This window comes from Aplidium turbinatum, chromosome 5 (genome assembly GCF_918807975.1).
Source record: "Aplidium turbinatum chromosome 5, kaAplTurb1.1, whole genome shotgun sequence".
NCBI lineage: Eukaryota > Metazoa > Chordata > Ascidiacea > Aplousobranchia > Polyclinidae > Aplidium > Aplidium turbinatum.
The window spans coordinates 27,763,464-27,789,407 of record NC_137476.1 but is presented as its reverse complement, the minus strand read 5'-3'; the positions used below and the strand labels follow the sequence as shown (position 1 = coordinate 27,789,407).

The 25,944-nt window shown below is 36.6% G+C and overlaps 1 protein-coding gene across 1 annotated transcript; it reads right to left on the bottom strand.

The window, feature by feature from the left end:
- Nucleotides 1-1,540: 1,540 nt before the first annotated feature.
- On the bottom strand, nt 1,541-25,609 carry LOC145770401 (fibroblast growth factor receptor-like 1). Its single transcript, XM_082582036.1, has 11 exons — nt 25,164-25,609; nt 24,697-24,788; nt 23,533-23,658; nt 20,545-20,709; nt 10,229-10,273; nt 8,707-8,824; nt 7,975-8,141; nt 5,747-5,976; nt 4,856-4,997; nt 4,031-4,145; nt 1,541-3,126 (listed from the first exon to the last, which is right to left on the bottom strand). The coding sequence occupies exons 1-11, from the start codon at nt 25,451-25,453 to the stop codon at nt 2,598-2,600; spliced, it is 2,019 nt and encodes a 672-aa protein (XP_082438162.1). The 5' UTR covers nt 25,454-25,609; the 3' UTR covers nt 1,541-2,597.
- Between the last annotated feature and the right edge of the window lie 335 nt (nt 25,610-25,944).

Here is a 25,944-nt window from a genome sequence, read left to right as displayed (position 1 = left end):
CTTGCTTTGTGAGTTCAGTTTCGTGTTATACAATGCTTCAGTTCAAGGCCGTTGAGAGGATAATTTGGGCCAGGTACCAATCAGATTCTCGGGCCCCAAATTAAGACACTTCTGAGAAAAACACACAATGTCTAAAGAAGCGGGAGTTTCTTTAATTTTTCGGGCCCCTAAAGTCATCCCCAGTTGTGGTCTAAAAGGTACCTCCTGCTTCCGAGTTTTTTTTACATTTTCTGGGGTAGTAAAAGGATAGACCCCCCACCCCAGAGGCTCACACGACGAAGAAGAAGCATTTTGAAAGTGCCTGTCTTGTCGAGCGCTGAGACGTTTTTTTTTCAATGAAACATTACAAAATAAACGCACATTAGGCTACGTACAACTATAATTTTCAGTAATTACTGTTTCATGTAGCGACAAAAGTCGATCTACAGCAGTTCCAAGCAATAAATCTGTTGAAAAGTTGTTTTTCTTTTTTCTGAGTTTGTACCAAAGAAAAAACAATTTTGTTTCGTAGTGAACTTGGAGTGAAGCTCAATTCAATCTGTAAATCCTCTGTAATCGAAACAAGACCGACCTAAATATAACTATATTGAAATCATACTAGTACTTGGGTTGCGTGTCCTGATTCATCGCAAGTTGATACAGACAGCAAGGTAGCCTAATACTGTGAGCTCGTTGAAGCAACCTCAGCGTCGACGTGACGTGACTGACAAGCAGTGAATTGGTTTGACCTTTTAAGTTTTGTTGAAAGTGTTCTGAAACCAATCAGATGTATAGCCATAATTAGGCATAAAATTCCTCGAATCATGCCTCAAATCAAACTTCTTTATTAGTTTGAGAATGCTAAAACTAATCATTTGGAAAATCTGCTTGAGAAATGTACAACAAATATTTTAAACACGAACAGTTTCAGCTGTTCGATTGAATTGAGAGCCCAAGAATATCTTCAATAGCAAACCTAAGTTTGCTACCATGGAACTGTTCATTTATCATACGACTTCTTAAAGAGCGCGTCAAAGTCGTCATAACGTGTTATAGAAGGTAGTGGCGACATGCGTAACATTTGACGTCATATGACGGATGGAAGAAGCAAGAAAGTGGCGTTGTTACACTTGACAAAAAAATAACGTTGTGTTTGAAGAGCTTTAACAGAAAATTGCATATTGTGTTTTGGGTGATCAATATTTTGTTTTAAAAGTATCTTTCTAAACTTTATTCCGATTCATCGCAATATTTCACAGTGAACCACGAAAAATATTGTGAGCTGTAAGCTAGAAAAAAATCAAAAGCACTGATCTAATTTTAAGAAGTTTAGGTGGGTTAGAAAGCTAAATTTCATACGCTGATCGATGTGACCTCAAGATTGGGCTTTGCTTGTTAAAAAGGTGACAATTTTTTTTAAATGTTGGTAGGACTAGTTTCGCTTTGGTTTTGCTACACTGATCACAGGCTGCGGAAGCTAGGAGTATTTTTATTCGCCCCTTCAACGCAAGGCAATATCAAATCAATGTGAAAATAATTTCTTTCAAATAACCAAAAATCGAAACTTGTTTGAAAATGTATTTTGAAAAATTGAAAACGAAAGTTACGGAAATGCACAAAAGAAATATTGAACTGCAAATAAAAGGATATTAAAATTAAAACACAATCGTTTCTGCAATAATGCATTGATTAAATATGAGCTTCCATCAAGAACAAACTAACTCATTTCCTTTAACCTTTGTTAGTTTCAGTTGTGTGTGCTGAAGTATTGATTTATGATTGTTTTCTAAATAATAGATGTAATAAAATGTGATTATTCTAACAAGCGATTCATACGTTTAATAGACATTATTTGATGTCAAAATACCAAAAAGTAAGATCCATAATGAAAACACAATCAACATAAATACATAAAAAAATAGTTTAAAAAGTTGTGTCTTCACACAAAACCTCCATTTGCAAGTAGGCTGCTTTGTACAATCCTTTCTCTAGAGGACTGTATTTTCAAGGGCAATATGAAAAATCAATAAAAAGTTAAAAATATAATAAAGAAATAACGAACATGAATGCAACCATGGAACTAGAGCGGTATGTACAAGAAATAAAAAATAAAAACATGATAAACTTATGTTGTCTTCACATGGACTCTGTGACTTGATAAGCAGATACAAGCAGAAAGTGTAATTGAGCATTATTCAGACATCTTTTAGTTGATGAATTTTTATGCAGTTTTGAAACCAACATCGAGTTATAATTGTAGCTGTAGGCCTTTATTGAGTCATTCTTCTTTGTGTAGAAAATCGTACATTTTTTGCATAAAGATGACTTTGAAAGTAAGAAGAACTTGGTTTAAGGATGCAAAAAAATGTTTGTTTAAGCAGTTTGATATTTTTTTAAAACTTGTTTTTGAAGACACCCTATGAAAAGCCAAACAAAATTGGCAACACTCGCAAGGCAATTCGATGTGGCCGACCGCGTTTTGTTTTGTTCTCCAAAAGTATGAATTTCATGCATAACCACATCAAGGAAACACACAAAAGTAACCCTGGAAATGGGTTATTTGATGATCATGGTGCTGTGGATCACTTAGGAGGGGACGACTTGCAAAGCACTTGAGTCTACGTGTCGGAATAATCCCTAACAACCGAACAATAGGTTGGGAAGGATGAGTTATTAGCCGGTGCTCGTTTTCTGTGTTTATGATTACCCCCACTGTTCATATGACACCGATGCTTATTCCTGTGCCAGGAAATTCCTGCATCTGTGGATGAGGATCGGCTGTACTGAGATGGAGGAGGCGGCGGCGGTGGTGAATGTATGTAGTTGGAAGTTGCATCGGACTCCAATTGATCCGAAAAGATTGGATCACATGAAGAATCTTTAGTCCGGTCGTTTACAGTGTATTGAGGAGCAATGGATGAAGCGAGAGAAAGATTTCCAAGAGCAACATCCGGAGCAAAATGAACATTAACTCGATGCTCGTCCGCGGATGTTGACACGACATCATCCGACCGTGATGAAGCACTGGGAAGACTGGGGACTTCTTCATAGCGAGAATCAACCTCGTGTGGATGTTGCGGCACCCTACTCTGGGTGGAGGAGCTTTCAGAATAATTCTCGAACTGACCTCGTTTGGACAGACAATATCTAAAAAACCATAAAAGCATTTTCCATCAAATTTTGAGTTTTTCTGGAGGCTGTATGCAAAGTACTACAAAATGTTTTAATCTAGCATTATTTCAGATGTTTCGTCAGTCAGCAGGACTGCCTTCATTAACAAAGTGCAACGAATATTTATCCGTTTAGCATAATAGACACGACATAGAAACATTCTGACAACAATCAAATAAAAAAAACACAGAGCACAAAAATTCAAATAAAAGACTTTCATAGTATTGTACAACGCTATAATATATCGATAGTGTAATCTGTTACATTATAAAAGTGATCAATTTGGTAAAAAAACTTGTTGAAAAAAAAGTCGATTGAATTAAGGTTAATGAATTGTTTTTGGTACGGCTATTTCTTGTTTATTAATTTAGTGTACGTACATCTGAAACATTCTTAACGTTATTAATTCTAAATCAACAAGATGAAACAAGATGTTCTGATTGCCAGCAAGCTGTGAAATTTTCTCGGTTTAGCTCTTGGTGTCGTCTGCTGTGTTACATTGTGTGTTTGTATCTCAGGTGTGAAATAGTTGTACACTTACAAGGTAATAATGTGAATTTTGACTTTTTGTTGACCTATACGGCTTGTTGAAGACAGTAGTATGCAAGTAAAACTAATGTCAATTTACGTATGATGACAAAACAAAACCCTGTGAATGGAAGAACTTTCCGGCAACAACACTTCAACAATCGGAAAACTTCACTCCGTCAATCTCAGTAACCGGCCCTGCGTCAAGAGCCTCTAGAAGTATGCGAAACTACCAGGAATGACCAATCAAGGTTTTGTCAGTCCGAGAATAAAGATTCAAAACCAACCAACCAACCTTGAAAATTTGCTGGCTTTAACTGGCTTAAGCAAGAAATCATTTTGAAAAACTTACATGGTGATTATAATGACGAGAACAATTCCAATGCTGGCTGGTATGGCAATGACGGTGGTCAAAGGTAGGGACTCTTCACTTTCCAAGCTAGATGAAGGAAGTCTGGTTTCTCCAACTAAAACATCAACAACACGGAAGGTAAACCACTGGCCTTGGAACAAACGCTTAAAAACTAGATTTTTTTTAAACTACGTCAGAAGCACAATAATTGGACAGCTGATTTTGAAGTGATCCAAGTAAAAAAAATGGTGTTGAGGTCATCGAGTTTAAAGATTCTTTCCAATGTTTATCATTGTAAGAATCTTTAAGCTTAATGATCTCAACCACTGTTTTTGACTTTGGCCACTTTAGAATCAGACTAAGCACGGCCTAGTAGCACAGTTCCAGTAGGCCATGGACAAAGCTTATTAAAAAGATTAAATGTTTTATGTTAACGTTTTGTAATGGTTCTAGATTAAAAAGATTAGGAGGTTCGTACAGAAAGTAGTTGTAGATGCAGTCAGTGACAATGGCCTGAGTCAGTGACAATGGCCAAGTTCGGCCTGATTGCAGCTCACTACCGCCATGTTTTATATGAAAACTTTTGGTTTGGCAAATTATTTGTTGTCGTGATGCAATTAAAAATCTCTTTACAGACAGTTAAAGCAAAAAAGTATATTAGTGTTTGCTTGGTCAACTTTTCAGTTGGGCTGCGGTATGATAAAAATCGTAGAGGTATTAGGAGTTATGATGCAACAATGAAAAACAATCAATAACGCCTTGCAAAGAAATATCTTGCAATACAACGTTGAACAAACCAATGCATTTCTTAGGCCACAACCTCACCAGGTTTGACGGTCAAATAAGCGTATCGGAAATTATATCCCATTGTGTTGGCGGCAAGGCAAATGTACATTCCCGAATGTTCTACCGCGGCGTGGCTAATAACCAACTTGTTGAGGTAAGACCCATCACGCAACCGCATCATCTGTGATCGAAAGAAAGCATAATTCTGGTTCAAAGACATCCGGATGCCATCTAACGCTATTGCGTATTAAGTCTGTTAAACTTGAAAATTAAACATTGTGACATCTGGCAACCTTGCATAACGTAACTGTTACAAAACCAATAGCGCCACGTAGTGGTAAAATAACTCCAAACCTCCGACCACCAAGATGTGCACTTAAGCTTGGATATGGATGACTGAGTGGTAACAATCTCACTAATTGAGAGTTCAGCAGCACAAGTGGATAACTACAGCAAGTTTAAAAATGGAAGTTGTGAAAATATGGATTTCCTTTCATTCTTTCGATAACAGAACTTTCAAGATTGTCTGAAATTCCCCCTAGCGTAGCATGAAATTGTGTAGTCTACAAACCCAGCTAAAGAGATTATTTCATTGACTTTTATCAGCAAGTGTGGCGTTGAAATCAATAAAAAAATATGCTTGTTGGAGAGAATTGAGTATGGAAGTCTAAAACATTTAGGAGTTTTCGATGTTTTCGATCTTTAATCCTAGACTGACGAGTTCAACAATACAGCTATGACAATCACTTTGACATAAACATAAAAAAATAGTTTAAAAATAAGATTAAAAATAATGTCAAACGATCGTGGTCTAGAAATGGTTGATAAGAAGAACTTGGGACACCTTCCAGAATAGATGCCTATTAAACTTTTTCTTCAACCATTTGCAATCAAAAAAAGTCATATGAATAAAAAAAAGTATTTCATTACTTCTTGTGGGGGAAGGATCAAGTAGAATTTCTTATTTATTTCCAGCGAGTTGTTTGGCATTTTTCCGTCAAACGCGTCCAAGCTTTCATGATCCAACCGCTTGATCCATTTCACGGTTGGGGAAATAACGCTCCGTACGCGGCACTGAATGGACGCTTTTCCACCGGAAATGACGGTCGTATTCAATGGGTGGGGCCTCAGAAGCACTGGTCGTTCATGGCCACTTATCCCTGTTAAAACAAAGCAAAAAATTCTATCATACTTTGTAATGTTATAACTCAACCTCTTCGTGATGAATCCCGAAAACTTGCAATTTGCAAGGACGAATGGCACCCATTAGAGACAGCAACCCCCTCATGGGAAAGAAGATGCATATCTTCGTGTATGCTAATTTAACTGCATTTTTTAGTAAAGACAAGGCAAATGCAATACATTTATGGCACATAAACAGTCCTTAACAACACGGTTGCCAGCGCAAATTTTCACGAACTAACAAGCAGTAGTACCCTACATGAAGCAAAACAGTCGTTATTTTTTACTTTCTAGACAGATAAAGTTTATTTCAGTAAGAAATGATGGCAGCCTACAGTTTTTCAAAATGCATTAAAATTCATATACGTTTTTTTCAAACCAAACAAAGATTTCAACTCGTAACAATAGTGGCAGGCAGTGATAGGACATCGGAAAAAAAAAGTCCCAGCAGCAAACTATAAGAAAATTAAATGGAAAAATATATTAGGTCTAACTGATGCCTTCTACAACATTTCGTTCATTGCTCAATATATGAAATTATTAAAGCAAGCGCGCTTTCGTCGACTTTGTTTGCCTGTTGTTCCAACGAATACTTAGTAAAACATTAACTTGGTGGCCGTCATAAATTACCACATGAACGAGTTTAAAGGCGATTCGTTTCTTTATTTGCTAATTCGACTGATTTATTGATGTCATGTGACTTTGTTAGCATTATGATAAGCGCTTCCTTCAAAAAGTGTAATTCAAGGACCCTTTGCACTGTCTTAAAGCTGAAAGAAAAATCTGATTTTCTAACGTTTGTTTCGGGCACAGTTTAACATTATACCCTTTTGTGTAAGGTAAAAGTGTAAATAAACCTTTTCAAGCGCTCTGTGATTTACTCAGGTAAGTAAAGAAAAGCCACCGATCATGATGCGAGACGCAAGGCCTGTAAAATGATTATAATCACACTAGGTTTGCAGGCTATAAATCTTTTAGCATAAAGAAAAACAAGGTAAAAGAATACAAACTAAACTGGTCGCTTTAGAGAAACACAACGCCTATTTTATGACTTGATGTGGTGATGAAATGTAGTAGATGATTTAGCGTTAAACTGGTCAAAGGTAAAAGAAAGCTTGGCGACAAAATATCTAATTTACAGCAAAGCTATTGTCTCAAACCAGGGGAAATAATAACGACTTTGCCAAAGAACTCATAAAAATTTTTTGAGTGTCTTATCAGCACCGACTCATGCACTGGGCTAAAATTGCGAATAAGATAGAAATGAAATCAATTTGTCATAGATATAGAATGTAATTACAAAATAATCCTTCAATTAAACTGCGTTTTTGCAGCGGAAAATTACATCACGGGAAAAATTGTCATTCTTTCACTTATATCTGGAAAATTAAAACAATAAAATAAGATAAAAAACTCAAAAAAATTAATGAATGGATTAATAATAGGATTTGTCATTTAGCCACAGCACTATGATTGTGTTCTCAAATTATCATGAACCAACATCGTGATGTGTTATTACATTAGCGCAGACTTTTTAAATTAAAAAAAAACAAAAACGATAAGCTGTCAGAAAGTGCAATTCTATTTTATTAAAAACTGTTGTACTGCGACAGGTCAACAAGACCATAAACCAAGATGAAAGGCCGTCTTGTATTGTTCTCCAAGTACAATGACCTGCTCGGGATGCGCACTGAAATACTCTTCGCAATTTTACACTCGTAACACTCATCAACCACATATACTAATATAGTTTCGGGAGAGAGTTCCCTTTCTTCTACCACAAACAGTCAAGGCACAACAACACAACAAGGTTGGTTAAGGGTTAAAGTTTCTTTTTTTGTTTTGTTAATACAGTATGTGTGTGTAATACTACATTCTTAATAATCAACCATGTTGCGTTGCTGTGCGTCGCCTGTCTGTGGTGCAACTACGTTCTATACACATTCACATACAACGTCGCATCGTGCAATACTTACCAACTACACGCAGGATGTATTCGGATGATATTTCGCCAACTGAGTTCCAAACACGACACGTGTATCGGCCGCTATCTTCAGATTTGATATCGCGGAGAGTGAGAATCCAGTGTGGCTTGCTGGATCCACTCGGCTTAGGAATCTCAGTCAAATTGCCTTCTTTATACCTTAAACAGACGTTAGTTTACGCGTTTACAGCATTGCATTGAAATATTAAATGTCTCGTTAGAATGTAGACTGAAAGAAACGAAATGAAATTGTTGTGTGTTTCGTTTGCAATTCATTTTCTTAGTAAATGATTTCCTTTCTAGCAAATGAAATTCGTTTTGGCCACCGCTAGTCCCCTGCGCTAGAATCACATTTTCATTCACCTGAAAATTCTGGAGTATCAACATTGCTTTATGTTCTTTCGCCGTTATAGAAACTCAGCATTGCTGATCACAAAATTTTTAAATCTCGATTATTGTTCAGGCTTTGCACAGTTTTATAGTTTTATGTCCAGAACATACGAATAGACAAAAGTAGTAAAGTTAAGGGTATTGGCTTTAATGTTAAAATACTAAACGCTATCATACGACACCACATCACACACAGCTGATTTTATAGCAGCGCTTAGACATAAAAACTTTTTGCGTGCATCATTCCAGGCGATAATGAACAGACGGTTAATATCGCAATAAAAATTGTTAAATATTGTTTTTATGTCAGTAAATAAATAAAAATCGGCTGTACCATCGTATCTTTGGCTTGGGTTTGCCTTTTGCTTTGCACTTGAAGCTTACAGTGCCACCAAGAGGTTTCACAACGTTATGGCGTCGCATTTTGACAGGTTGTGAGAAGATAGGTTTTGCTGTAAAAAAATTAAAAATAAACGTTAAAAATATGCACATTAACTCTTGGAATACAAAAAAACTGAAAAATCAGTTTGCAATCGTGCTTGCCCAACCTAAAACCATAAGATAAAAACCTTTACACCAAGGGTCTCAAACACCCGGCTCCGCGAGGGCTTTTAGTGCGGCCCGCATGCATTTTTAAAGTTTAACAATTACAGTAGCCTACATATTTTTTCTGTAAATTCAAAAAGATAAAATGCACTCTAAAATTGTTCAAAAAATAAATGAATGCCTCACCAAAGTTCACACGACTTTTTTGTCCTAATGTTGCGCCATTTTACTGCTTGCAAAATACCAATATTGTTACATCACAATCGCATTGCCTATTCAATTACTGTGTCGTTATCACAATAAGTATGAAACCATGGTATTAGCTGAAGTCAGTTCTTTAAGGGTTTAGTTTTTTTCGCGTTGTTGAAAGTTGATGCAAGATTTTTACTCTCCAAGTCCGTCGTTTCGTTCGCGTTCTTCTTTGTTTTTTCCTTTGCGCTTTTTTACGTTCGTATATAGTCTTTTTCCATCTCTGTTTTTACTACTTTTTGTTGCGACCTAACGTTCTTAATGTGTTCTTACTACCTTTTTTATTGCGTTTTGATTGTGTTATTTTGTTTATTGACTTCTTATTGTGAACGTCTACTGCGATCCTCTGGTTAATTTACAAGTGCTCATTTGGCCCTCAGGACAATTTGGATCGAGACCATTGCTTTACACAATAAAAAATAGTGCACTGCAGGTAAACGTTTCCCTTTAAAACTACCATACAAAAAACAAGGTGAATGTTGTGACAACATATTAAATTTGTAGCTGCGCGATTATGTCTTCCATTGCTCGTCGTATGTGCGAGGTATATCTTTCAAATATGTTTTTAATGCAAACTACTCGTGGGATTCCTTTCTTATGCAACAGACGACATCAGAAACTCCTGTGGACTTCTACCTTTTACTTTTGCTACAAAGATGTTCCATTGCATTTCTGTTTAATTTTTTGGCATAGAGGGTTGGAGCATGGGGGAATAACGCACTCAGATGTGCTTCGATATGGTCGTGATAAAAGGAACATTTATCTGCGACAGACACAATGCTTGAGGAAGGCACACGTTGTTGTTTTTTTCAATAAAAAGACGTGAATAATAATTGATAAAAAAAATCGTTTTGTAAAATTGAAAAAGATCCGATTACGAAAAGTGGCTCAAATAGTTTTGTGACACAAAAAATGCGGCAAGTCATTAAATCTTTACGTACTTGTAAATCACCTGAGCTAATCCACACTAACTACAAAGCAGAAGTCAGAAAACGTTTGTACTACAGATCTGCAAAAACAAGAAAAAAGAAGTGAGAAAATGTCCAAAAATAAACAATTACCTGTCTGCCGTTTCCGCTTCGGTGACTGGATTCTTTTTGTTCTTTCTGCAATGACAAAAAATCTAAATAAGTTCTTGGCAATTCAATTTTCCTCTTCATTGACGCAGAGTGATAAATTTTGGCGCTTTTTTCATTGCGTCTAAACAACCTTGACACACAGTGTAGATTTTTGTACTTTCTACGTTTTTAATATAAGTTTCCAATGGCCATTGTGTTGCTATGTATAACAACAAAGTAGGTATGAAGTTTCTCAATCGCAAGTAGCAGCATTGGATAGAGTTAGCTCTGAAGATGCGCTGCTGTCACGTTGAACGAAACGTCAGTGTCAAAGCAAACAATTAATATTTGTATTGTTTTCTACTTCGTTCCCATACAAGTAACTGGTCCTGAAAAACAACTCAATTTTGGAATAATCAGACTAAAAAAACATTACCATCACAAAATGAACTACCACGGCCACAAAAAGTTATGGAACTGTAAACGGGAAACAGCAGGCATTGTTAACACACATTAGGTGGCTATGATAACAAGAAGTATTGTGTAATGAAGACCTAATGCTGAGAATTTTTTCTAATGATTTTAAAGTTATTATTCTTTGAAATTGTTGTGGTCTCACATCTTTAATCTGCCATTTACATCGATTTAACATTAAGCAATGTAAAAAAGTGCTGATTTTTTTAACTAAATCACAACACTCATCGCAACAGTCCAATTTATAACCAACAAAAGAAAGCAATGTCTTTAGCTTGAACTAAAATTTGTATTATGGGGGTTAATTTTGACTTGAAACTTATGAATATTCGGTCAAAATCAGTGCTAAAATCAATCAAGCAAAAGTAGCAATACAAAAGTAAAAGCGTGCATTGTAGCGTAGCACATGGATGATTTGATAAAGGGGAACGCATTAGTAGAGCTAGTAGGCTACTGGATGCAGAAGATGATTTCAATCTTTCTGATATCGTTTTTTGTGTGTTTTGGAAATTTTTAGGAAAAAATTGGAGCCTACGTCATTAGGCCTACTGAATAATCGCAAATCAGTAAATTTTTCGGCAAATGTCTTGACTCTCTTGCCATACATTATTGTCATCATGGTGAAGCTATGTTGTTGAATAATAAGATGGCAAGTTTGTTTCAAGAGCCATTGTGGGTGAGCTTTTTAGGCGAACACAGGCAAGTATTTCATAGTTTTATCTGAAGAGCGTCATACATACATCCCGGTATCATCATCATGCCAGGTATTTGATTCCACACGAGACTGTTCAAGACAAAAAAATGCTCTTACTCAAAAAGGTTGAAAAACACTGCTGTGATATGCAATTATCGAAACTTTTAATCTATCGCATACGTGCTTTAAAAACAACGCTTAAAAACGTTAAACTAACTGTAAGTGTAACACTGGACTCATGTGCTTTGCCGACTATTAAAGATACTCCAATTAAGACGCATGCCCTGATTTATTTGGAACATGTTATTTGTCAATAAAAAAAGTTAGCAAAGACGCTGAACAAAAACAAAAATCCTTTTCATCAACGGTTTACCTATTCAAGTTAAATGGGAAGAACACATGGCGACAAAAGGTATTTGAGATGTAATGGAGATAATAGTGTCTATAGAGTGCTAAAAGAGGCGGTCCGATAAATAAAGCAGACGTCGATTCAGCTCGTAAGTTTTAAACGTAAATAAACGTTGAAGCGATGTTGCTGAAGCACGCTTAGTCTCACTTGGAAGGTAGGCCGCGACTGCGGTTAAGTGTTGAAGCTGGTTTTTGGTAAACTGAGCCGAGACCACACCGCAAGGCAATCAACAGCGGTCTTAAAAAAACGGGGAACCAAACTGCCTTGGAAATAGGTTTACGAGATGAATTGCAGCAATTTACGTTTATCCAATGGTTGGCAAAGTACTTTGTCGAAAATCATACCATAGCCCAAACGACAATGTCGGACATTTTGTAACTAAGTGACCCAGGGGCGCAAAACAAAAATTTTGTTATGGGTTAAAAAGGTTGACCCCGACTTTTGTCCAACCAGAAAAATACAGCCGAGTACTTGAAACTCTGCAAATACAAGAATGCAAGCTCTGCACGTTTTTCTTTGGAAACCTAACCACCCTGCTCCAAAGTAGAACATTGTTGTTGTTACGACGGTTCCAGGCGTGCAATCAACAAAACAAGAGAGAAAACACAAAGCTTGTCGTCTAAAGACGAGTGCAGCGGACAAAGTGGAGCAACCGCTAAAACTATTGGCTCTTGACAAGGCTAAACTCAATCGAGCTGCACCACATACGTGCAGAATAGCGCAGCAACAATGCCGTTTGATTATTCGATTTGCAACACTAAAAACATGTTGGTACGCAAGTGACATTTCTGTTTTTTTATTTTGTAGATTGGATTAAACATCCCCCCTGGTCCACTGTGAAAACATCAAATTCACTGCACAACATAACAGTTAAAGTTTTCTGAATAAAAACCCACTAAACTGTTGCAATACAATTCTAAAACAAAGCTGACACAATAGCAGTTTTCAAAGTTAAAAATTACGTGGAACATCCGTGAAGTAACTAAGTTGTATAAAAAGCATGCTTACACAGAGACCCGTGGGGTATTCAGTCGTTCTCTTGTTTATAGAGACACAAATTCACGCGCCAGGGTATCATAGAAGAAATAGGATCCGTTCGGGAAAAATTCTCATTGTTTCAAAGAAACGACCTGAGCCTCTCGACCCGTGTTTATCGTAAATAACTAGGGCGTTTGGCTTAATTGTAAAGAAATTAGAATGGCCGCTTTGACTGGTTTAAGCAAAACCGTCGCTGAGGGCCCTGAGTAAATATTGCGGGGTTTTTAATCTTTGAAGGAAAATTTCGTGCACTTTATCTACTACAGTGTAGCCTACTGTCCGAGTTTTGCAAAAAAAAATGACGACTACTTGTTGTCTTCGATTTAAATTTAAACTTTTCCACAGTCATATGCTTGAAGACCTTTCTAATAACTTCCAGCCATCTAACCAGAAAAACCCGAGAATCACCCAAAATGTAATATCACGCCTGACTGAATCGACCTGTGACATTACAGGTGTTGTCAATCATTGTAATTCAACACCAACCCTACGTTGGCGATGGTCAAATAAATGTAATCTTGCTACATTGGAATGCGGATTAGTTTTAACATTGACGTTGCCGAGATCATGCAACTGAGCGCTGTTTCGATGTTTTGTTGATTGTCATGCAACGTTACTCGACTAAAAGAAAACGCAAAATCAGCATTAGATTAGCTGAAGAAAACAGCAGCTAAAGCTAACGTATAACAACATTGAATTTAATGCACGAAATAAAAATTGTGAGATCGGATACTTAAAAAACTCAAAAAATCAACTTGACCCAGCAGTCACCTGATGATGTACGAGGCGCACATTATGACAAGTCAATTATTTGCCATTACTTGCATATAAACGAGTATTGGTTACCCGGTGGCAAAAGATTTTGGTATAAAATTTCATATGCATGCAAACTTAGTCAAGCAGTTTTGTTACATCGCACCTTTAATTCATCTGCTTGTGCACAAAATTTCACAAAAAGAAGATGCGGTTATACATCGAACGCAAATTAATGACGCCAAATGTCACCAGAAAAGACTTCAAACAATGGCGTAAAACGGAGATGCGGTAGATTAATTCAAAAGCATACATTTCAAATGCGTTAAATCCGTTTGAAATGAGGAAGTGGCAATGAAATTCAAATTTACACGTTCTGGTATTGACAAGACACTCATGAAGTCATAAATTTCACTTTCGCGATGAAATATTTTTGCTACGTGTCTTTACCACCCTGAAGCGTCATATATAAGCTCATAAATGGCTGAGAGTTTAAACAACTACTCGTCGGTCGTCACATGAGCATCTGGGGCCGAGGGTCTATCTTTTACCATCCCTGATTCACGATGTTCCCGGACTACACTGAAAGGCTGCTAGAGAGCAGCTAGTCTGTGGTCTCATCATCCAAGACACGCAAACCTTCCACTCCATTAGGCGGGCTGAATGTGTTGCAGTCGTTGATGACGTGGTCTGTTCCTCAGCACCTCACTCACAAGAGGAGAAAGAGGTCATTTCTCATTGGTGCATGGTAGTTTGGTTGAGCGGAAAAGCTCAACGCCCAAAAGTCGCCCATACGGAGACGGTTTAAGGCGCACCCACGCCTGTCTTGGTAGCGTCAGGCCGGTGGGACAAGTGTTAATATCAGGATGATCGAGTGGAGTCTAGTGGTGCTTGACTTCCATTCAGAATTCCATTTCTTGTCCGCTCAATCAGCCGCAGAAATATCATGTTCGTCAGCTTCGCTAAGCAGAAGTTGAGCGGCTGGCACGCATAATGTTTTGATTTTAGTCAATGGGGGTGCTCGAAGCATAGACCTTGGGGTGAAGAAGGTGATTGGTTCCAATGCCCGTTGACAGAAAGACAAAATGGCTTCTTTGCGATGACGAGCAAAGACAACTACTTTACTACTGTATCAATAATAACTAGTGTCGCCCACAATCAGTCACGAGGTTTTCATAATTATCATATGACGTAATTTTTTTACTCTATATCATGACCTCCCTGACGATGCAATGACGTGGAATGACGTAAGTATGTTTCTGTGAATCAAATCAAAATGTAAAAGTTAGAAAATTCGTCACAAGGTAGCCTAAGAGCAAAAGTCTTCGTAAAGTTGAGAATTTATTTTTGTATTCTAAGTTAATTCGCTGATTAGGATCGTCAATTGCTGGTCCACAGATAAATTTTGCGCAAACTGATTTTCGATTAACTGAAGCAACAAGCTTAATCAGCCGCTTAAATGGTCGGCCGTTGCTGTATTCAACCCTAAGAATCCATTAAAACTGTTCTTGGTACATGAAAGTGATTGTTGGGAGAAAAAAATTGTTTGTATAAAATATTCAAATAACTTTAGAAGTTGCAAAGTAAACCACCTCTTGCCACAGAGTTAGTTCGAATTAAACGGGAAAAAATAACACGTGATGACACGGTCATTATGAAAAGTGTTAGTGTAACTTATAGTTTGAGAATTATTAAAATAAAGTTCAACCAGCCTCATGTTTAAAAAGAATATATATTTCGCTACATAATGAGCATCTTCAGTTCTTGTAACTTATAGTGAATGTAAATATTAATAATATGGAGCCGCTTACTCAACGCTGAACTAACTTACCACAAAATCGATTCAACTACAACCATGGCAACACTGGCTTTGAAATGACCAACCGTTTAATTGAAAACATAATATTTTTAACAGGCCTTGCATTAAGGAAGAAAAAAAAAGCTCAAAAAGTGCGGTTTCCTTTCAAGCATTTAACAGAAACATACTAGTAATATTAATCACTAAGAAACGTAACCGTTCCTTTAAATCAACCACGTTATCCGATAATTCAAAGCAAAATACGTCAATATAATCTTTGCATGTGTCAAGAAAGATCGGGAATAGAGTTACTAAATTGATTGTATCAACCTAAAAAATAAACAAGGCATATTGGACCATTAACGACTTCGTATAATTTGTTTATCTCCGATTAGTGGAAACCATCAATCACATATTTGATCAGAAAGTAAACTGTTGAGTTTATTCATATACCGAGTGAAATTAATTAAACATTTTGTAAACAAAAAATATAAGCTTCCTCAAAAAACCTGAATTTTCAACTTGTTACAGTATTTTGAATAGCTGAAGACAAATATTCATTTTTTTCTTTTGAGAAAAACTTATTGTAACCGGTTGAGTAAAAAGGAGTCAAAAATGTGTAGCCATATTTTGAAAAAAAAAACGTTTATAGAATCTCAAGTTTCAGCACACTGCCTGCTGCAACACCGACCGGTGTGTCTTGTTAACTAAAACCGTTCACTCGAGAAGTAGATAACCACAAAGTCCTTTTGGGATGGCAATTTTTAACCCAAACTTTCACTTTACCACGTGACGATATGTTATCCATTTAGCGGTTGATGAGAGTGTTACAGTTTGTGCACTTGATAAGACAAACTGTGACCAATCCTGCTTAAAAGGCCGGAAATGCCAGTGAAGAGAGACATCAGAAGAGTTGAAAGGAAATTCTCTAGCAGCAAAGCGTCAGGGTAAATAACATCCGCAACACTCAGTGAAAGATTAGCATCACTTAAAATGACTGACTGGATGTTGTCGGAACTGTCAGTGAAGTGACGCTAACAGTCGTAACAATAGAGTGCCGTAAGCGTAACCACTTTTTCGTTTCGTTTATCTAACTTTGTACATAGTTGATAAGTATTACATTAATACAAAGGCAATTTTTTTTGCCAAAAAAACACGGTAAGTGTATTTTGTAAATTTTATCTCGATCCAATGTTAACAAAATGTGACAACCTCTTTATGTGACATTCGAACACTGATCACACGCACATTGGATTTGATCCAGAATCAGTAACCTGAACTCAATCTCTATGCAACGGAAAAGGAGTGTTATATTTTTACGCAAAATTATTTCAAAAATATCAAATTGATGAGCAAGATCAGGAAATCCTTTTCATCCGCTCGGTGAAACATTATTTCCGAAGTTCAAAGGCAGCGAGCTATTTCAATTCATAGTCACTCAGATGTCCAAACTAGCTGATGCGAACATTGCACATCATGTTTTTAGCACAACGTGCACGATCGAGCAGTGCGAAAGGTAATTGATCTATCAGTTCAAAACATGTCACAACAAATTAGACTTTGTAGTTACAAAATAATACACAACTAAAACTGCATATGATTTTTTTTGTGATACAGGCGTTTCGAAAACAAATGCGCCTAATGAAGAGAGTCCTTTTAAAGTATTCAGTGTTGAAAAAAAAACAGCTTTTTGAGTTTTCTTAATTGAGCTTCTCGTGAAACGCATGCTGGTAAAAAGCGGTCTTCGGAAATTTTTTGCGAGCTTAAGGTTTGCAGTCACACAGCAATCACTTTGTTCTGAAAACCTTTTCACTGAAAAATCGAAGCCAACAAAAATTTGACTCGGGTACTTTCAAAATTATGGTCTTTGAATATTTAGCTTGGACATCAACTCTGAAGCAAAGGTTTCACTTTATCAGGACTGCAGATATAAAAGTAAAAAAAAAACAATTGACAAGATCACAATTAAGGAACTGATCAATCAATACCACGTATAACAGAAGACATAAAGACGGTTTATCTTGACATTGTTGTTTGTTATGTTTGACATTATTTGTCATCAAAAGACTTAAAATGATAGATTACTGACCGTGACGAGTTTTTGTAGTCATTGTCTTGAAAAGTGTTGCAACGGAAAAAAGAGATTCAGTAGCCCTGTCTCTTTCATGCCAAAGTTAAAACTTGGAGACAGAAGGACATGCTTAATTGCAAACCAATGACTAAACCGGCTACGAAAGGCGTCGGAATGACGGAGATACGGCTACTCTGCTTGTGCTAAAGTTCAGTAGTATTCAACGACTTTGTGAAGTGATACAATGTGAGCTCACACCAGTTACTCTTTCACCCAGCCAACAAAACTGCTTGTAGCCAGTTCAGAGTCAAGTTACCGTATAACCTTAGGCGAGCTAATGGCACAATGTCGCCATATTTCACTTCGCAACTCGATGTTACTGTATGTGAATTAAAATAAATGGATGATCTTGGTCACGGGTTCTAAGTCTACAATAGATGACAAAGAATAAAATGAAAGGCTAAAATATCCGTTTGGGAAGCAAGCAATAACATGCTTTTTGGTTTTATCTTCTTTTTTTCAAATGGCTTTTATGCTTGCAATGGTCAATGTTATATCAAGGAAATTATCACCACTTTTATTTTGAGTCCACATCGTAAAAAGTTTGAAATCTGACCACGTAGAGAAACGTCATATACCAATGCTTCAATTATCGTGTCAAGTTACAGACTAAAATTGTTTAAGTTTCAATATTTTTCAACGTTGATAGATGTTTGTCGATCGTCTTTTTTCGCAAATTCCGTTTGTGATAAGCAGCAATAAAAATACACTTCACAGTCTATACACCATTACACGTGTATAATGAAAGATAAACTGCAGGTTTTGCAAGGTGTGAGTAGTCACGCGTTGGGTAATAAACACGTACGTATATCAGCTGCCCGAGAGAAAGCAAAGTATCATCGTATGTAACTTGTACAACAGTAAAACCAATTTTCCAAGACAAAATTTACGCCTGAAATCGTTTAGATGTCACGAAAGCGTTCGATGGACATCGTTGGACTTATCACTGGAGATTAATTGATTTGTTAGCTTCAGGCTGTTGAGGCTCACTGACAATAGATTAGGAGTCAAAATCAAAAGCTAAAGTATTAATGACAGAAATGCTTTAATTCCTATTCTAAAGTAAACATACTTCGGATATGCAGAACTCGTTGGATGTGTTGTTTGTTTAAAACATTCAATTCCATATCTAACCCTTCAACCGTAATAAGTTTAACCATCATATTGCAACGTTTAAAATTAACTTTATACAGGTCGATTGTAAAGCAGCTTCAATAAAGTATTCAATAATTGACAATTTTCAGCTTGTTTCCTCGATATTCAGAGATTTAACTCGAAAGTATAATTCTTGTCCAGCTTCAGTAACACGCAGCCCTAACATGTTGTTTCAACCGTTTAAGAAACTCAAGGAAAAGTTATAATAACGAAAAATCTGTTCATTGCATTTTTGTCTCTACACAATCCCAGCAATTCTTAACATCAATTAAAGGTTCCACTTGTTGAGATGCAACAACCTAGTTAGTCAGCGAAAACCCGCTTGACAAAAAAAATGCTCTTGTTACATAGTTTTAACGTCGCCCAACATTAAAGTAACATAAAACGGTAAAATGGTAGATTTTCTTAGGCATGAACTCTCGCAATTGAAAACACTTCAAATAAGCTGAAGATTCAAGTGTACTCACACAGCCAAACGGTAAAGCCTGAAGAGAGATGTGACCTGCGTCCGAATTTTTTGTGTGGGAAGCTAGCATTTGCTTTTGTAATACATTCAATTTCTCATACGTGTTCTCTGACGCAAAAGTTTCAACAGCTCTTTTACACATTTCTTTTTAAATGCATTTTATTTTAAAGACATTCCATTCACTTTGATAATACCAAAGATCGGTTGCTCTATGGTAGCCTCTCTATGAGTACCGGAAAACATCCAAAACCAGGAGAGGTGATACAAATATATCTTTGGCCCCTCCGCAAGGGGTCTGCTACTATTCGGTGAGTCCGATTCGGTGAGTTCCTAACTTCTAACCCCTAACCCTAACCCCAAACCCCTAACCCTAAAACGGCAATGATAATTAGGCTACGGTACCCGATAATTAAAAAAAAAATTGAAAAAATCCCCCGTTAAGGGATCGGACTCACCGAATCGGACTCACCGAAACGGGCCATTCCGCTCCGCAAGACTCAAGTGAAAAAATTAATGAAAGTTGGTTACACCGGCTTCTGTGACAAAACTGAATGTGAAAACTCAGCAATGGGGTACAGGGGTACAAGCAGTGACGTTATGGATGGGTCAATACATCAGGTCGAAAACAATACCTCAAGAACAAGGGAAAAATCTTGGTAATTTCAAAGTAAAAAAAAATCAAGACAGTTAGCCCACCCAGCAAATCAGTCTGCAGACATTGAAACAATGTAAAAAAAACAACCGACTTGCTGTCTGGGCATGCAGTCTATAATTTCACTGCTGCTACTTGTGTAGCAACGACGCTGTATTGCACTCGAGGTAAACAGGTGGTGATTGAGCAAGACAGAAGATGACCACGTTGTTTTTCTTTGTTTTTTTAGATTAAATCTTTTAGAAAAGATGAGAAAAAACATGTCAATGCAACCTTATTTACCAAAACATTACATTTCTACATCGTTTCAACGTTGGGAGACGTTAAAACTTTCCAGCCGTGACACCTTTGCTAGAAGGAACAAGGCTTCACAAGTTACTAGCACATAAACACATCTGCAGATGTTGAATCAATGTAAAAATGACGAATGCTGTGACAAAGGTTGTTTCACAGATGCTCCGTTTCCCTTTGAAAAGATTGCAACGTCACACCAAAATTTGGTGGGAGAAACCAGCAGTTCAACCAGAATACAATTTTGACAAAAACGTTTGCGTTTTGCTTGTTCCACTATTAACTGAAGTCTTTCATACAACACAATTGATATCGTACGTTTATAGCCCATACATAACGAACTGCTTATGAAGTAAAAAAAATCTTGAAACGTACCTTCTAAAAATTATATTTATCCAAATTTTATGCGACTAGATATCTAGTAAACACAAAATATATAATTCAAGAATTTCTGTTACCTTCTCTCGTACTTTGCACTTGCAGCTTTACTTTGGCTGCTTCGGTTCCGTAACCGCTGACGGCTTCACAATGGTATAATCCACTGTCGGATGCTTCAACCTTACGAATGCGAAGGCCATCTTTTTGATGCTTGTATCTTTTCCAATCGCGACCAATTTGTACTCCTGAAAAAGGATTCGACTTTACATTAGGGTGGAGTGAAAAAAATTTTTTTTTTCAAATTAAAAAATCAGATTAACCAAAAGTGGCGTATGCACCTAAAACCAACTTCTGAGAAGGTTTTGGGTTTGTGCCACCTACACCCAGGTGGCCCATAATTTTTAAAGGTCATCCGAGGGTCAAATTTCATGAAAATCCCATAACTTGGAAACCGGTTAAGCTAGAATGTTGGTTTTTGGCTTAAAATTTCCAGAAAGTCCATGTTTATACATGCTCTAATGCAACTTTTGTCTCTATTTTAACTACATAAGCTGATAATAATAAAAAATGACGTTTTAGTTTGAAAGCTATGTAACGTGAAGAATTGAAAATGCTATATTTGAACTATTTACACCCATAGTTATGTGTTAAGGCATAATAGGTACAAACTGACTGAGTACTGCTTAAAATACTTTCTAAGTAGTTAGTACAAAGGATATGCAAGCAACAATCATGGATATGTGACAAAAAAACTCAATGACAAAAATAATGTAGCAAAGACTCATACGCAATAATGTTACAATGTTATTTGACATTAAGTTTCAAAATTTACATCTTTGGTTTCCATGAAATTTATAAGAAACTACTTACAATCAGGATCACATTATAAAAATTATCATGTGGTGAAAAAAATATTGAAAACCTTCAACCTGAAAACATCAGGACTATCAAAGTCAGAAAAAGTATGTTTCGACTCTGATCTGTTGTAAATTTGGGCAAGGCTGACTCTGGTTTGGTAAAGACCCTTGCCAACCTTAATCCACCACTGTTTGTGATCAGTGTTACAGAAACCATGACATCAACTCATTTATAATTACACGTATCCAATAGCAATACACAGCCAGGGGCTCCGAGAGGGGGGAAAGTCGGAAAACTTTCCCCCCTAGCATAATATTGTAAAGGAAAAACAAATGCAGAGAAGCATGGATTTGAAACTGCTCAAGTAGGCTTCTTGAATGAGGCAGCTTTATTTTGAATTTCCTATCTGGCCTGGTTACACTTGAAAATGACACAAGCACAGTAGATCAATTACTCCAAAAATGATATGACCACGAGAGTCAAACCAGCGCTGCATCATCTTGAGCCGGCCGGCCGGGCGCATAACCACTGAGCTAACAGGGTGGACTTACGCCTGGCTAACGCAGTTTTTTAAGTCAAGGTTCCCTTGGTTAAGCAAAAATAGTAGGCTACACGCTTAGCCAAACGCAGCAGCACCAGTTTTCAAGTTAAAACAATAGAAAATTGATAATGCATAAATCAGTAGGCTTAACAGCATCAAATTTTACGTCTTGAAGCAGTTTAACATCGCCTACCTTAATACGAGAATGATTTGTTCTTGATGAGATACATTTGAAGTAACATATACTATGATCGAAAAATACTTGGAACTGCCTATTTCATTCAAAAAATTGTTTTTTTTTAAGTTGGTACACTATCATTTTTAGTGGCAAAAATGGGCCCCCTCAAACATGAAAAAACGAAAAGCTACTCATTTTTCCTTTAGGCTACAATATTATCCTAGGGGGAAAGTTGCCCGACTTTCCCCCCTCTTGGAGCCCCTGGCTGTGTATTGTTATTGGATACGTGTAATTATAAATGAGTTGATGTCGTGGTTTCTGTAACACTCATTGCAAACAGTGGTGGCTTAAGGTTGGCAAGGGTCTTTACCAAAGCAGAGTCAGCCTTGCCCAAATTTGGAATGGATCAGAGTCGAAACATATTTTTTCTGACTTTGATAGTCCTGATGTTTTCAGGTTGAAGGTTTTCAATATTTTTTCACCACATGATAATTTTTATAATGTGACCCTGATTGTAAGTAGTTTCTTATAAATTTCATGGAAACCAAAGATGTAAATTTTGAAACTTAATGTCAAATAACATTGTAACATTATTGCATAGGAGTCTTTGCTACATTATTTTTGTCATTGAGTTTTTTTGTCACATATCCATGATTGTTGCTTGCATATCCTTTGTACTAACTACTTAGAAAGTATTTTAAGCAGTACTCAGTCAGTTTGTACCTATTATGCCTTAACACATAACTATGGGTGCAAATAGTTCAAATATAGCATTTTCAATTCTTCACGTTACATAGCTTTCAAACTAAAACGTCATTTTTTATTATTATCAGCTTATGTAGTTAAAATAGAGACAAAAGTTGCATTAGAGCATGTATAAACATGGACCTTCTGGAAATTTTAAGCCAAAAACCAACATTCTAGCTTAACCGGTTTCCAAGTTATGGGATTTTCATGAAATTTGACCCTCGGATGACCTTTAAAAATTATGGGCCACCTGGGTGTAGGTGGCACAAACCCAAAACCTTCTCAGAAGTTGGTTTTAGGTCCATACGCCACTTTTGGTTAATCTGATTTTTTAAATTGAAAAAAAAATTTTTTTCACTCCACCCTACTTTACATTGAAAGGAGACCTTGAACGAACTGTTTCATTAATATCAATGCACACGAGAAACCCATATCAACGCTTATTCAAAAAACGTATACAGTACGATATTACAAATTGCAATACGTACACCAGAATACACGATGTTACGGAACAGTTGGTGTTCTTACAGTCTTTTCAGGCTAAATAGCATGAGTTTTTAAACAGAAATGTCGTTCACTTGAAAAAGGTGTTCTGTCACACGAAAAGTTTTTGCCTTCGGATATGATTGAAAGTCGATTTTCTCTAATCAACATTGGTTTTGGACAAAACCTTTTGAGCACAAAAACATCAATGCAGCTTGTGGCTATTTAGGGTACAACAATAATACTAATAAATAAACATACCATTTTTCCACCACACTGTTAGTGGGAAGGGAATACCAGATACCACACATGGCAGAATCACAGTTTGGCCAATATATGCGGTTAATTTTGTGGTGCCACCGGCAACCACATGAGGAGGGTTTCCACCTACAAATAAGTATACTTATGAACTATTGCTAAAAAAATGGTTGGCTCACAAAAGAAGGAAAATAAAAACAAGCATACCGGATTACACTCCAAACAATAATGCAAAGTGCAATGAAAAATAATGCAGTTATACTTGTGTTTATACTTCATGTCGAAGATTCATACACAAATAACCCAAATGGCCAAAAATCTTAAACAAGAGATAACAGTCGGGCTACACACACTGATATGCATCAAGCCATAATAGATTAGGTGGAACGTGAAATACAAAGATACATTGTGAAAGTGCACTAAGTGTTCTTAAAAATAGGTTTTGGTTAGTAACTTTACACGTGAAAATTTACGTCTGTTGCAAACAGTGTTATCTCTTGCTTGCGTAATTAGATTACGGCCGATTCTCTGCGACTAATGTCAAAAAAGCAATCTGTTTACATAGTACAATTCATCAAGCTAGCTGTAAAGAGCGGTGATAGCTGCGGCACGCAAAACAAGCAACAGACGAAAAATTTTTGTCCACACTGGGTACCACCAATGCAAACACCACACGACAAATAATTCGTTATAAGTATCCAATCATGTTTTTGTAGACATGTTGTACCATAAGTCCTCGTGTTACAAAATGGTTACGCTGCAGCCTACGGTCGAGAACAAATATTTTGTCGCGACGTTAATTAACGGTTAGTATCGGAAAACAAACACTAACATTTGCAATTTGTTTACCGGTTAAATTACAACCGATAAAATTCAATTGAGAAGAAGCGAGTTTTATCACAGGTACAAATCTATTCTATTTCTACGGTTAACATTACAAGATATTTGAAAAATATAGTCTTGTAGTTTCAATGTAGTGGTACGAAAAACTCTTGCAAATTATACGTTAGTTTTACCTGAAACGACCAAATACTTTACAAAATTGCAATTATAAAAAGGACAGGTGCAAAAATTATAGGTGCCAGCTTCGATCAAGGGATTACAGAGCCATGAAAACTACATTAGACCCAGTCATCACAATAATCTTATTAAAATAAATAAGCTTACCACTCTCGTAGCCGCTTACTGTCATCGTAGAAGCAGTACAGCATGCAAAGATAAAGATTGCAGGGTACAAATTTAAGACCGTCATTTTCCTTCTGAAAAATATACATTCCAGTAAAACTTGCGCTTTTAGGCATTCGTTTATTGGTTGCATGCATGCACACCAAATTGTTTAGTGAAACACTTTCAATGAGGTATAGTAAGGGCAGTGTAAGTTTGCGTAAGAAAAAATTGTGTCGTTTGGCTGATCTCATTCGTTAGCTGAGCACACAACTTTCAAAATATTAAGAACAAGACGAATAATGTCAAATGTAAGCCATAAATAAATTAATCAAGTTTCGTAATTAATCTGCTTTCTTTTGACATCCAATTGAAAGTAGGTTAAGGAACAAGACAAATTAAAAAAGTTAATTGATGTCAGCTGTAAAAATGTACACCAAAATGCCTTGCTCTTTCACAATTACACCAACCTGAATTTTGGAAGTGATCTATCCACGTTTGTGACACCGTTTCTGTTAAAGTGTTTGTGAACTCGTGTTAATAAATTTCTTCCGAGCATAAAAAGAAAAGAAAATGTTGATTTATAATGTTCTGCTCCAATTCGAGATCCGTATGTTGCATTGCAAAAGACGGGTTTCATTTTTCGGCAAAAATTCTTGGTTGATCTGTCGACTTTTCTCTTCGATGTTTTTGAAAAATGATTTTGTTCGCACAGTATGTCTTGATCTTTCTCGAAGGGACCACTCATAACTTTACTCATGTTTGATAAGAATGAAGAATCGTTTGTTGATGCTACATGAGATAAGCTACATGTTGAATACAAACTTGACTTGGTGAAGTTGTTCGCAATCTTGAAACTGGCTTGTCCAAAATGAAGCAATTCAGACTGTGAGAAAAACCCGAGGAGAGCCAACACAAAGTCAAGATTTCTTCAAAATTGAAAAAAAATCTATACAAAAAGAATACACTTCAAATATCTTCAAGTTATTTGAAATTAAAGATATCTTATGGCCAATTTTTCTCAAGTAACTGTTCTTACTCTCGAAATAAGGCTGCCTCATGCTATTGTTTGGTGAACAGTCAGCAATAATTTTTTTCTGCAAATTTTACAAGACGCAGGAAAAATTAACTTTTGGAAAGCAACAGCAAATCATTACAACTAAGCAGCAATCATTTCGTTGAAGCGTGCGCTATTCAGGGGAGAAGCAACAATCATTTCGTTGAAGGGTACCCTATTCAGGGGAGGAAAAA

Coding starts and splice junctions, on each gene's coding strand:
- LOC145770401 (XM_082582036.1), bottom strand. CDS start 25,453: ATGAGTAAAGTTATGAGTGGTCCCTTCGAGAAAGATCAAGACATACTG. Junction 10,274..20,544: donor AGTGCAAAGTACGAGAGAAG/GTAACAGAAATT, acceptor TTGTCATTGCAG/AAAGAACAAAAAGAATCCAG. Junction 3,127..4,030: donor CTCGTCATTATAATCACCAT/GTAAGTTTTTCA, acceptor ATGGTTTTTTAG/ATATTGTCTGTCCAAACGAG.